This window comes from Takifugu flavidus, chromosome 12, assembly GCF_003711565.1.
Source record: "Takifugu flavidus isolate HTHZ2018 chromosome 12, ASM371156v2, whole genome shotgun sequence".
In the NCBI taxonomy this organism is placed as follows: Eukaryota; Metazoa; Chordata; class Actinopteri; order Tetraodontiformes; family Tetraodontidae; genus Takifugu; species Takifugu flavidus.
Genome location: NC_079531.1, coordinates 4,382,381 through 4,394,881, shown reverse-complemented (window position 1 = coordinate 4,394,881; position 12,501 = coordinate 4,382,381). Strand labels below are relative to the sequence as shown.

Genomic DNA, 12,501 nt, shown 5'->3' with positions numbered 1-12,501 from the left:
GAGAAGAGGAACTAGATGTTTTACGACACCATCTTAGTCTTGTCGATGGAAAGCAAGACTTGGAAGGGAACCAGAGGGAGAGATTTAAAGCAAACAAAAAGGTGAAAGCAATCACAAACACCACACAAGTAACTAGGGCTGTAAGAAACAAAGGCACCAGCAGATCCGAGTCTTTGACCAATTAACTCTCTGCGTGGTTCAATTGACACTGTTTCGATGACCTATGACCTTTAGTCTGACAGCATTTACAGTGCAAGCGAGGCAGGGGATGAGTCTGCACTGAGGTGGGGGAGTGGGGGAGACAGGACAAATGAACAGTACCTGCAGGGGTGAACGTGAAGGACTGAACTGCAAAACAAGAAGACAGAGAGGTTGTGTGTTAAAAGCCTGCAGACAAAAGCGGTGCTTTAGGGGGATCTGCACCCCAGGGGATGGAGGTCAGGCCATAAGGCTCCGGGGTTCAGAGACGTTAAGACCGTCTCCCAGGGTGCAGAGCCACAGCCGCGGAAGCAGCCAGCTCCGATGCTAAGGGAAGTGCGGCGCCGGTGGCGCCAACCAAAAAAGCGACACACAAACACAGAAATGTTATGAACAGAAATGAAGCGTGTCAAAACCCAGCCAGGCTATAAGAGCTACAGCATGCACCTTCAGACTGAAGGAAAACAAAGTGATTCTTTGTTGGTTAATAAAGCAAAAATGAAGGCGCGGCGATCGCGCCAGCTCCCGCTTTCTTCTGTCTGCTAATTAAACGCTGTCAGCCTGGCAGCGCATGTGGACTCAGTATTTGCTGGTATTGACTGAGGTCACTCAGTATGATGTCAGGGTCAGCGTGTGGGAGGAAAGCTGGGCGGACTCCAGTTTCACTGAAAAGAGTCCAGTCTGCCCACTCAGCTTGAGCACCCTGGGCTATTAACCAACACTGTGGGCGGATTTGTCAAAAGCTGCGGTCCCCCTCTGGAAGGGATACAAACTGACATCTGCCTTCCGGTTGATCTTTAACACAGCATCCATGTCAGACCTCAGTACGTGGAACTTCTACAGCATTTGGATTCTCTCACGCAGAAAAGAGATCTTATTAGAATGGTGATGGGACACCGGCGGCGGGCTGACCTGCGTAGTTGCTCAGACTCTTCCTCTTCTTCCTCCTCCAGTACAGCCAGATGCTGAACCCCATGAGGATGACCCAGCAGGCGCCGCCGATGCCGGCGATAAAAGCCGGCTGTTTTACCACATCGGTGATCTGCTCCGTGATGCTGTTGTTCCGGTTTCCGTGTATTATCACGTCCCGGAACTCTTTACCTGTGGGGAACAGGTGGCGTTAACGCTCCTGTGAGCGAACTTTACCAGAGACGACAGCAGAAGAAATACGACACGTCTGTGTTGCGTCAGCGACTGCTTCAAGGTGAACGATAAAACGAGCCTGCTGTGGGATCCAGATGGGTCTCTGAATGTTAGACTATCTCACTGTGGGGAAATAATACCAAAAGCTACACCAAGACGAGGTAAGCACTAGATTAAACTCAAACAAAGTCGAGAGTCTGATGAGCTTTGATATTGACCCAGAGAGCGTGACATATATCACAAAGGATGTGCGGTGAGAAATAAAGTACAGAATGAAAAAAAAGGACAAAGCCCATAAGCTTATGGTGGCACCCCCTTCCCCAGGTGAGCAGGTTGTTTGCTTAGCTCAGCCCTGAATTCACTCTACTGCCAGTAAAACACAGCATGTGAAATGAGAGGATCTGGCCTGGTATCGATCTCCGATCGCAGCTCAACTAACTCACAAAATACATTTTCACACAGCCATGCAAACGCACAACGCAACGTGGTGTTGCTGGAAGGTGAGGGCTCTGCTAACAGAGATGGATTACGCGAGTGACACTGGGGAAATGTGCTACAAGCTGCAGGCCAAACCATCAGTTATGGGTCAAATCAGGCACAATCTGCCTCAGTACCACTGAAATCATACCTGGTCAGACAACGGGTTGGCTTTAGCAATATTCGGCTCTTCTTACGGTTTAATCTCAGTATTTACTTTGTTGATGTTTCATGTTCACAGGCTAACACAGACTAACGTTTTCACTCTGATTTTGACCCGAGCAGGGATGGGCACATTCTGTCACGCCACAGGACATGCTCTCCAACCAATAATAGCTTTCGAGGGCAAATCTTACCGATGATAATGGACTGAGGTTCACTCTTGACTCCGACTCCTGCGCTCGTGCTGGCGGCTACTTCAACCCGGTACACCACGCCGACCTGCAGGCCGCCCACCACCACTGAGCGAATGGCTGCATCCACGGTCTTGTTCACGTGGAAGCGGCTCTCATTCCCAAGACACCAGATCTGAGGCAGAGAGGAATAAAAACACACAAACGGGGGGTTGATTCCGATCCGGTGATGTAAGAACGAGCGCTGATTTTCCAAGACAAACCTTGTATTCCTGGATGATGCCGTTCTGGTGGTCCGGAGGAGGAGGGTCCCAGGAGATGCTAATGGAGGTGCTGTTCTGGTTTCCCACAGTCAGGACAGTAACCTGCTGAGGGGGAGCACTGGGAGCTGAAAGAAGAGGCATAAAATAAGCCAGTCGCCAATCAAATCCAGAGAAGAGATCCTTAAAACGAGATGGGTGTGGAACAGAATACTACTCTGAGTAAGTCTGGGTGGCTGAAGACCATCAAGAGAGACACTGAAATCCTCATTATGACTAAATATTTAATGCGTATGGTGCTATCTGCTGGATTTGTGCAGAAGATACTGGTATTGATTTGTGTTTATGGCCATCTGGCACAATCTGGCGAATGCTGTAAAAAGCCCCTGACAAAGCCAAGGCGACGCGCGGCTCAATAAGCTCACAGGATGAAGGGCAGACGACAAGCAAATACTGAAGAAAAAAATGTTTCAGAAAAAGGAAGCAAAGTCTCAGTAAACATATTGACCCAATTCATTGATCGGACAGATGAAACTAAAGCCGGTTGGTATGGATCAGAGGGGGGGAGTCTTCAGCGCCACGCTCATCTAAATGAATGGGCTCTGTCCTCCGCTGGACAGGCTGGATAGAAATAAGACAAAGTCCAGCTTTTATGAACCTCGCTCGGTTGTTATTCTGATGGTGACAATTGGCTGACCCCACGAGAGTTAACGGGGGGAAATAAATAACAGTTGGTCCGACTGAAAATAACGTTTTAAAAATAATGTTTTCTCATTTCCGCTGTGGCTGGTGGGAGAGCGGCGCCACAGCAGAATACTGACAGGTCAATTACTCCTGGGCTGCCTCTCCCTCACCCCCCCCCCCCCCTCCAAAATGGCATGTGTCACCCCGCAAATCTGTGCTCATCCCTCAGCACAATTGGCCACCCCAACCCCCAGAGAGCCAGCGGACCCTGGCACCATGGAAGATGAATGGGTCCAATGATGAACCCAACACCTTGGTCAGATTAGAAACAATCTACCAACGGAGCATCTGATCAACCATCATGCTCGGGGGTTGGGGGGGGTTCTGCAGCTCTGAATTACATTCAGGTGACAAAGTGATGCTCTGGTGCATGGCAGTCATCAGAGGCAATGTCGTTCAAAGTTAATGCCATGAATGATTTAACAGGTTATTATCGTGCATATTTGCGCTAAACAATACACATTTTTTATTTGAGGCCCTCAGAGGCTGTGCTAATAAAGCCATTAGTGGACTGATGCATGGCAGGCAGGAACGTGGCCCCATCGCGTCTCACACAGGCACAGTGGAGCATAATGGAGGAAGCCGAACATATCGTGTCTATTTAAAAAAATAGCTAATGTAAAACGGCGGCTGGCGTGGAAGGATAACTGCAAACCTTTAGTAAAGATGCGTAACTACACAAATAAAGATTATTCCACCACGATCTGTCATTTATCACACAAATAATGGATTCCCCTAGTAAATAACTGTTATTTGCATAAAAAGGGGCCTCATAAACACCATCTTGGACAGTCATTCAGTGGAAATCAGATGGCAGCCATGGCTGAAGTTCATTCATCAGCCCCGACATGACTGTCCAGATGGAGAGGGAGAGAACGTGTGAAAAAGGAGGAGGGAGGACACAAAAGATGGCCACAACATAGGGGTGCTGCACATACTGTAACCCTGCGTCCATCTGGGCTAGCTCTGGGGTTTCCATAATTCTGTTAGCTAACGGTCAGGCTACGTTTTATTTAATGCTGTGCAGTCTGGGAGCCTCAGAGGAGCCTCCAGCCCTGCGACAGAGTATCAGTCATAGCTGGGCACAGCTAAGACAGAAATAGAACAAGGCCGCGCTCTCCGGGGGCCTCGGATGCAGATAGGAGCGTAGTTATCAGTGCTGGTAATAGTCTGGACATGCAGGTTCCGGTGGCCTCGGGGAAAGGTGGCGTGCCGGCATGTATATGTTTATGGCACGCGGGTGGGGGGGGTTGCATGCTGAGGACAGCTGCAGCGCAATGGCAGTTCCAGGGCGTGCGCTGGCTGGCCACGGGAGATACGGTCGCTGAGAGGAAAGGAAAATAAATGGGCCTGTCACAGGCGGGATGTGAGCTGTCTCCTAAACATGAATGCCTACAGTAAATACGTTGTGCCGAGAGAGGCTTTTGTCTTCAGCATAAAGAGTCAGGACCCGTTATTCCACGCCGTTGGCACACATGTACGACAGCGCTTCTTTCACGTCACGTTGTGATTTCATTTCTGATATTGAACCTGAAGGTCTGCGCGGAGGCCGCCGCGGCACCGTTGGAGCGCAGGCAGCCAAACGCGGCCGTGCCCGCGCGTGTGTTCGCGTGAGATTATGCGGAGCCGCTCCGCAGCCTTGTCAGGGCCTGTGTGAATGAAGCTTTAGATGACAGATCATATACGCGGTGGGAATCGTGTGCTCCGTCCAATCAGCTCCGGCCTGCAGCTGCTGGTTGATGGATTAGAAGGAAGCTGGCACCAATCATAAACACACACACACAAAAAGAGCAGCAGGAAGGTCAGATGGACAGGCTCAAACGTGCATTATACACACACGCCCCTGATCCCAGTATCACTAGAAGGCAGGAAACTGGCCCTCGTCCCACACCAGAGTGACCACGTCCCTTCTTGACTCACTTGAGTTGAGCTGGCAGCGGAATGACACAAACACACACATACACAACACACACATGTCATCGTACCTTCCTCTGTCGTCCGGGCCGTCCTGGATTCGCTGTCCATGCCTTGAAACTCGTTGAAGTAGGGACGGGCTTTGATCTCATACACGATGCCCTTTTTGAGTGAAGCGAGGACAACGCCACGCTCAGAGGGGACCTTTACGTCCTGGGTCAGCCACGGGCCTGGCGAGGGCAGTCCTGACGACTGCCTGTACAAAACTCTGTAACCCTGGATGAACTGGGACTGACGATCCACCTGAAAGAATGAAAGAGGACCAGGTTACTGCTGGATCTTCTATAAGAGAACATCAAGAATCTAAATTTGCTAAAGTAGCAATAGACAATAATATTAAAAGACTGAGTTTAATTGGTCCTTCATTACCTAATGTGACAAGCTTAGCTCAGTTAGCATTACCTCGCAAATTCAGGTCTAAAGAATTTATACCTTTATAAAAGAAAAAGATGGTGTAAAGTTACTTTGAAAGTTTCCATGAATTATAAATACTACTTAAGCTGCCCCAACAACTAAACTGTCCAACACAGGCCGTAAGTATCATGTAGCAACTAATAGCAACACCCTGAGGACACGGAGAGAAAAGCCAGCTGAGGCGTTAATAGCAGGCTGTCCAATAGAAAAGACGTGACTGGAAGTTTGATAGCCTGCTGCAACCTATAAAGGGCCCCTACTCTTAAAACTTGGACACAGTTGGCTAAAAGGGGATGCAGAAAAAAACCCACATTTATACACAGAAGGTCCAAGCACATAACTCATCCTAATGACTTGTTAACAGTAGAAGTGAGCAGAGCTTTCAAGTGGGATATTAAACAGCTGTTTTTCCCCCTTTTTGTTGAATATAGCCCAGTAAATCAGAAAAATGGAAGCACGACTTTATTAATAGAATGATTTGGAAATACGAAAGCTCTGGCAGAGTGGCCCCTCTGTTTACTAAAGGGAGCCGCTGATTGATTATGTGGGCATGTTTTGTGTTGATTGTGCATTATACTCATAAGGCGCTGCATTCAATTAGCTCCCGAGTCGCGGGGTGAGACTTATTACAGGGTCAATAAACTTGTCACCGGGAAAACTGCTAATGTGGTAGATTTGGAAAAGGAAACGGGCACGCCGCCGCCACTGTGATGAGTGTGAGCTGTTGCTGACTCCACCTCAGTGATGTATGGCGCCATAATGAACACAAATCGGCACGCACCTCAGCTTTGATTCATATGGAGAGCGCGTTTGTCCCCATTAACGCGCGATTAAATAAACATCGCTTACAGCCAAAGTTTTTGCTGATTGTACACATGTCAGAATGTGCTGGTCAGCAGTTCCGGACGCCGATTGCACGTTCTCCAGCAAGGGAGGATCAATGCATGACGGCAAGGAGAAAACAAGACAAACAGCGGCATAAACATTCATTTCAATTTAATGTTCTATCAGCAGAGTATGTATCAGCAACGCATCTGCGGAAGCAGGACTGATGAACAGCCAGATGTCTGCAAACATCTGGTTGACTGTGGTTAAAGAAGGCGCTTGGCAGCTATTTGATGTTGGATCGCTTTTAAGGCAACTATTACAATGTTCCAAAGCTGCCGTTTTCAGGAAAACCCTGGAGAGAATTCCCTCCCATAAAACAAACGGTAGCCTCAGGGAGCTTTGAAGACTTCACCACTAGGTTGATTTGGGCGCGACAACTCAGTTTAAAAGAGTCAAGAAGGAAACTAGCAAAAAGCAACACGTACTGTCCACGTGACTTGAATGGCTGTGGGACTCAGGACCACCGGGTTGTGTAGCCGCACCACCACGTTGCCCAGTTCCTTCTGCACGTGTCGGTGGTCCACGCCCTGGGCCGGTGGGCTTATATCTGCCAGAAATAAGGAGGGAGAAGAAGACAGAGGTGAGGCCGGGCTGTTAAATTCAATCATTTCCCCCTTTCCTCTCAAACTGTGCAGGGTTCAACAAACCAAAGGTGGCTTCATCATCACTGTGGAAAAAAGAGTAAAAAAAAACAGGGAGGAATGAATTATTTCAACAAAGGAAGCGACTGATTATCAAAAGCTTATTTCAAACGGACCGAGGGCAATTCCATCTGCATTTAGAATGAGCTCATTCTGTTTTGTGTGAAGGTCCTGTACATGTCTGATGTGGGGAAGAGACAGAACTGGGAAAAGTTCTTCTACTTAGCGGGGGCCGACTGACTAACCACATCAGAGAAGAGCCCTGAATGTGCAGCTTCAGACGCACTGGATGGGACACGTATGGACACGGCCTTTACGCGCATCTGTTTGAGATTATATGCAATAAAGTGCAGAAAGTGCCGAGTCTGGCTGAAGAGCATCGTGTTTCCCGTTATTTATGAGGCCCAAAAAAAAAAGCTGGGTAAGTTTCATTTATGAGGGGTAATATTTAATAAAAGCTTTATACAGACAACCTACAAGAGCCATGAATCACAGGCCACGCTGATGTGGCATGGAGGACCAAACTCAATTCAAAAGAAGTGAAAAATCAATTTGTTATCTATGTGCCACAGTCAATAAACCCATCTCTGCGTCATCTCCGGACCTTCACATTCACTATTAGAGTGCTGCGTTTCCATTCACGGGACATTGCTTCTTAAAACCCACTTTTGGCTTTCAGACGGCGGAGCTCGGCCAAAGGTTGCTCTCTTATTGAATTTTATTGAATTATTCATTTCTTGCTGGGAACTTAACATCTTGGTGTAATCGGAAGACAGTGGTCCGACCAGATCTAATCAAATCTCAGGCTACGGAAGCGGCCGTTTGGTCCCGTTAGGATCATTAACATTGCGGGAACGGCAAGTGAGCCTTTCCAGAAGAAGAAACGCTTATTTTACATAATGACTCAAATGTGGCCTTAATGGGCTGGACTCGGATAAAGAACTCGACCTCTGGAATCATCGGCTGTGTGTGAAATAGAGCCAGTGAGAAGGCGAGGAGATGTTCTCTGAACGACATGACAAACACCATAAATTCCTTTACAGTTAGCGGTGAGTAAATTACCTTGTGTCCTGACAGGTTCAGACATGGGGCTTGGATCACTCAACCCCTGGCTGTTGACGGCTCGAACCATGAAAAGGTAGATAGTGTTGGGGCGCAGCCCTTTGACGGTGAACTGGGTGGTTTTGATGTGATCCGCCACGGTTTGCCAGCTGTTGCTCACTGACTGACTATAATGACAGACCCCAAAAAAGGACTTACACAACAACGGTTTCAATCAACCTACAGCGAACCTGCTATTGAAACAAACCTGAATGCCTCGATGACGTATGAGGACACAGGCGATGCCCCCACCAGCCCGGGCTGCCAGGACAGCGAGACGCTGTTCTTGGTGACATCTGTGACCTGAGGTTTGGACGGTGGGCCAGGAAGCTCGTTCTCATCGTGGGTCTTCATGATGATCGCTGCTCCCGATTCTAAACGCAGATAAAAAAAAGCTTCGGTCAAACAAATTGACTCGTTTAATCCGACGCGTGCAAAAAATAAGCACCGCTGTACCTTTGACTTCCAAGAACGCGCTCCAGGATGTCTCGCCGGTGGAGCTGGTGGCCACACACGTGTAAATCCCCGAGTCTGACAGCTAATGTGCAGGAGAATAAACATGTATAAGTGAGGGAAAGCGGCGCAAGCGCTAATAGCAGCGACACAGAATGTGATGACTCCTCTAATAACACTTTTAACAGAAGAGCCCCCGCTGCAATAACCAAACCCGAGTGTGGAAATTCTGAAAAGTGATGGGGCGACTTCACAAGCCGGCCTCGTATTGGCCAAATTGCATGTCATTTGTGAGTGCCTTAAAGTGCTGACGCTAATTTCCTAATGAATTTTATTTTCTACTCACCGCCCTCCCATGACTTTGCCTCTCCCCTCCCCATTTCCCCACCGTCCCGCCGACCACAACAAAGACAAGCTAATTAATTTAGGGCGGGTTTTTGCTGGAACCCCCTGGACCGATGACAGCTGGCATGTCTCCCCGTCCCTCTTTGGAACTTCGGTTGTTGGTCGGGGTTTTGTGTTCCTGCGCCTTCCTTCCATTTATTAAATAACATGTCAGTGGTCGGCAGCTTTGTCACACGTAATAGATATTCCACCGAGGCCTCTGAGTGGGGAAAGGAAGAGCGGAGCCTTCTAAATCTAATTTTCTCCAAATGTGTATGTGTACCCGCATGTATGTGAGTGCATGCATGTCTTTATCCTAAAGCTGGGAGGGGGTCCTTCTAACTCTGCACAGCTGAGCCCCGCTCGTGCTGCCGTACCATTAAGTAATTTGTTTAAACCATGAAAAATGAATTAAAGTAAGACAAATCAATACTGCCCCATTTGTCAATTTATATTTTCTATCTCCTCCTATGCCAAATTCACTTTACCCGATCTAGTGTCCAATTAAAAGAAAGTGAAGTAATACACAGCAGATCTTTTAATGAAGGCTGGTCTGCGATGACACCCGACGTCCTTTCACCTTAATGCTTCTGATCTGCAGGCTGCCCAGCTCCTGCAGGGACATGCGCGGGTCCTTCCCCAGCAGGCTGACCCCATCCTTTAGCCAGCTGATGGAGGGGATGGGGTCGCCCGAGGCCTGGCACTTCAACAGCGCGACGCTGTCCACCCCGAGCGTCTGATTGGACGGGCCTTGGCGAATGATGGGCGGGGGCCGGTCTGTGAGCACTGCAAAAGCCAAACATGGATCAAGAATTATGGCTCCAAAAGAGAAGAAAGTAAGAGTTTGACAATTTTGACCCTATCCTTTGTAGGAAGTGTTGTTTTTTTTTTCTCACGTCACCACTTTAGATATTCCGAGGTGAAGAATGTGGGGATCCTCTGCCATCACAGAACCCACATTAATTAGAAGCTTTGGATTAATGTCTGACCTGCAGGGGCTAATTACCAAGTCTACCTCGCCAACCTTTCAACACGTTATCATACCCGTGTCTCCACCCCCATGTTCTCCCCAGCAGCAGCGGCGGAAGGAAAAGGAAGCCATTCCAATCCGCGGGGTTTCGTGCCCCCGTCTTCAGGTGAGACAGAAGGAGGATCGCTGCAGGTCCAACGCTATGACTTCAGTGACTGAATGTTTTTCGCCATTTGGGAGGTAATGTCGGGACAAATCCAGCCACACGAATCACTGGTAATGATGCGATGAGTCAACGGCGCTCATAAACACACCCTGTCTGCAGTGGACTCACATCAACACTAGTTCCAAACACTTAGCCTCACAACCAATCAAAGACACTTTGAACCTTTCTGATTGTTGGTTCTGCGACGCGCTCAGAGAGGAGCTGCTGCCATCACTTGTTCTGACAGAATCGTGTCAGAGGACATTACTCTGTCAAGGGATTTGATCGGCCCGATGTCTGCTGCTGATGGCGCGCAGGAGTGATGGGAGGACGAGGCCAGGCGGAGCTCAGCTCGGACCTTGGGTCTTTGGATCGGGAATTTCTCATTACTGATCTCCTTGAACCCTGCCGACCGTTGTCGGGGCCGAGGGCAGTAAATCACAAAGAGACGGAGGCAGGTGTGGCCGTGGCCCCAAAACCGCTCCTGCTGTACTGCAGCCACCCCCCCTTCCCTTTCGAACCCGCCCGACACCAGGCTCACATACACACCTCACATAGTGCCTAATTTAAACTGAGAAAGAATAAGAGAAATGAAGGACAAATTTATTGAAAACTGGTGTCATATAGTGTTTCCATAAGCAGGTTCTTCAGCAGATCTACGGTGGGGCTGATCGTCTATCTTCGCATCGCAGCAGCTGAACAGATTAGATGCTCCCGCACTTCACAGGATCACATCTTTCATTCGACCGAAAACCACTGTCACTCACTCGGGCTTTCGCTCACTCAATCATGTCTTTCTTTCTTCCTCCCTCACACACACGCTCATCCCTCACCCACTCATGCAAGCGCCAATCATTAAACTTGGAGGAACTCAAGGACAATGCTTTATTTCCTTTTGGAAAAGGGGAGGGGGGGGGGGGGGGTGGAGAAAACTGATTTGTATCGGGAAAAATAGTGAGTTGAGAAAAGAAACAGTGACAAAAGACCAAGGCCAATCTGGCAGATCTCAAACTAAAACGGAATTAATTCGTAGGAAGTGATGGGGGGAAAAAAGCATATTTACATGATAAATGAAAATGAACGGATGTTAATATGAACAGAGGAAATAAAACATGAATAATTCATGTACATCCTGGGACACATTCAGGGTTTGTATGAAGTGTGCTGTAGTTTGTACAAATGTGATGGCACAGAAGGAGCCAGATGTCAGTCCCCCCCCCCTCACCATCTGTGACCTCCAGTTGAGCCTTGGCGAGGATGCTGCCTGCAACGGTCAGGGCCTGGCAGATATAGTAACCGGCGTCTCCCCGCTGCACGGACGAAATGGTGAGGTCGCCGCTGGGCGACACCGAGAAGCGACTGCTGGGCTGCTGCGGTTGGTTGGGAAAGAGCAGATTCTGCGGAAAGAGGAACAAACGTTCCAATTAGGGAGAAGTTTGAACCAGTTCGACCTGGAAACAGGACAAAACACACTGCCGCAAAACCAGCGCGCGCAGCTCAGTAATAGCCAGTGAACGAACTAGTTCATCAATAATTCCGGAATTCTGAAGGCTGCGGTTCTTTGCGCCAAGCCAGAGGCTCGGCTGTGATGCCATGAAGGCAGTATAGCTCTGGCTGGCTCCAGGACTATACTTTCCATTTTGTTTCAATTCCAAAGTGGTTTTGAGGTGTCCTTAAACACACAGAGACCACCCCATACGAGCGCAACCTCTACTGAACCTAATCCAATGGAAGAGAAGAAAATCGATCCCGCATATCCTCGAGTAAATCAGCCGCCGCCGCTCATCCACTCTCCCGCAGTGCTTCCATTTGCGGATCATTTTTGCTATGACGGGCACCAGTGCAGGCCGGTGTGCCCATTAGCTCAAATCAATTACAAAGACCTGCTTAAATCCAGCAAAATCTCAGCAGAGGACAAACGTCATTTATTCGGGAATTTCGAATAAATAACATCCAACCCTCAGAATCTTTTGTGTAGGAGGCAGGTAAAGCTTTTGATACACAAGGACGGACCAGCACCGAGATGGCGAATGCAGGCAACAGCTTGTACAAAAAGGTTGCTCCCACATTCAAAGGGTTCCGTAATGACAATGTGAGAGGCTGTATATCCAAAGCTGCTCACAAATTGCTCCGTTTCCCTGAGTCACACGCTCCAGGTCATATGCAGGGTTAGGTGGAATGACGCCAAATATTTGGGAGAGCGTGTAAGCATGCCTCTTGCTCCTGTTTGTTCCTTTAAAGATAACTTTGTAACCGTTGGCCTGCGGGCTACCTCTGCGAACGTGTGTGTGCTGAA

General features: G+C 48.6%; 1 protein-coding gene across 19 annotated transcripts in view; it reads right to left on the bottom strand.

Annotated features, from left to right (window-relative positions):
* robo2 (roundabout, axon guidance receptor, homolog 2 (Drosophila)) overlaps positions 1-12,501 on the bottom strand; it is a 182,239-nt gene that overhangs the window by 21,797 nt on the left and 147,941 nt on the right. For 10 of the 19 annotated variants that reach the window (XM_057049549.1, XM_057049550.1, XM_057049560.1 and 7 more), the window contains 10 exons: positions 11,431-11,602; positions 9,611-9,816; positions 8,650-8,731; positions 8,402-8,567; positions 8,155-8,321; positions 6,877-6,998; positions 5,161-5,392; positions 2,435-2,559; positions 2,175-2,346; positions 1,111-1,299 (listed from right to left, as the gene is read on the bottom strand). In XM_057049549.1, the coding sequence (XP_056905529.1) occupies positions 1,111-1,299; positions 2,175-2,346; positions 2,435-2,559; positions 5,161-5,392; positions 6,877-6,998; positions 8,155-8,321; positions 8,402-8,567; positions 8,650-8,731; positions 9,611-9,816; positions 11,431-11,602 (1,633 nt within the window). Of the gene's footprint in view, positions 1-321; positions 349-1,110; positions 1,300-2,174; positions 2,347-2,434; positions 2,560-5,160; positions 5,393-6,876; positions 6,999-8,154; positions 8,322-8,401; positions 8,568-8,649; positions 8,732-9,610; positions 9,817-11,430; positions 11,603-12,501 lie in introns of all 19 variants that reach the window. The other 9 variants (XM_057049547.1, XM_057049556.1, XM_057049546.1 and 6 more) reach the window with 1 other exon arrangement.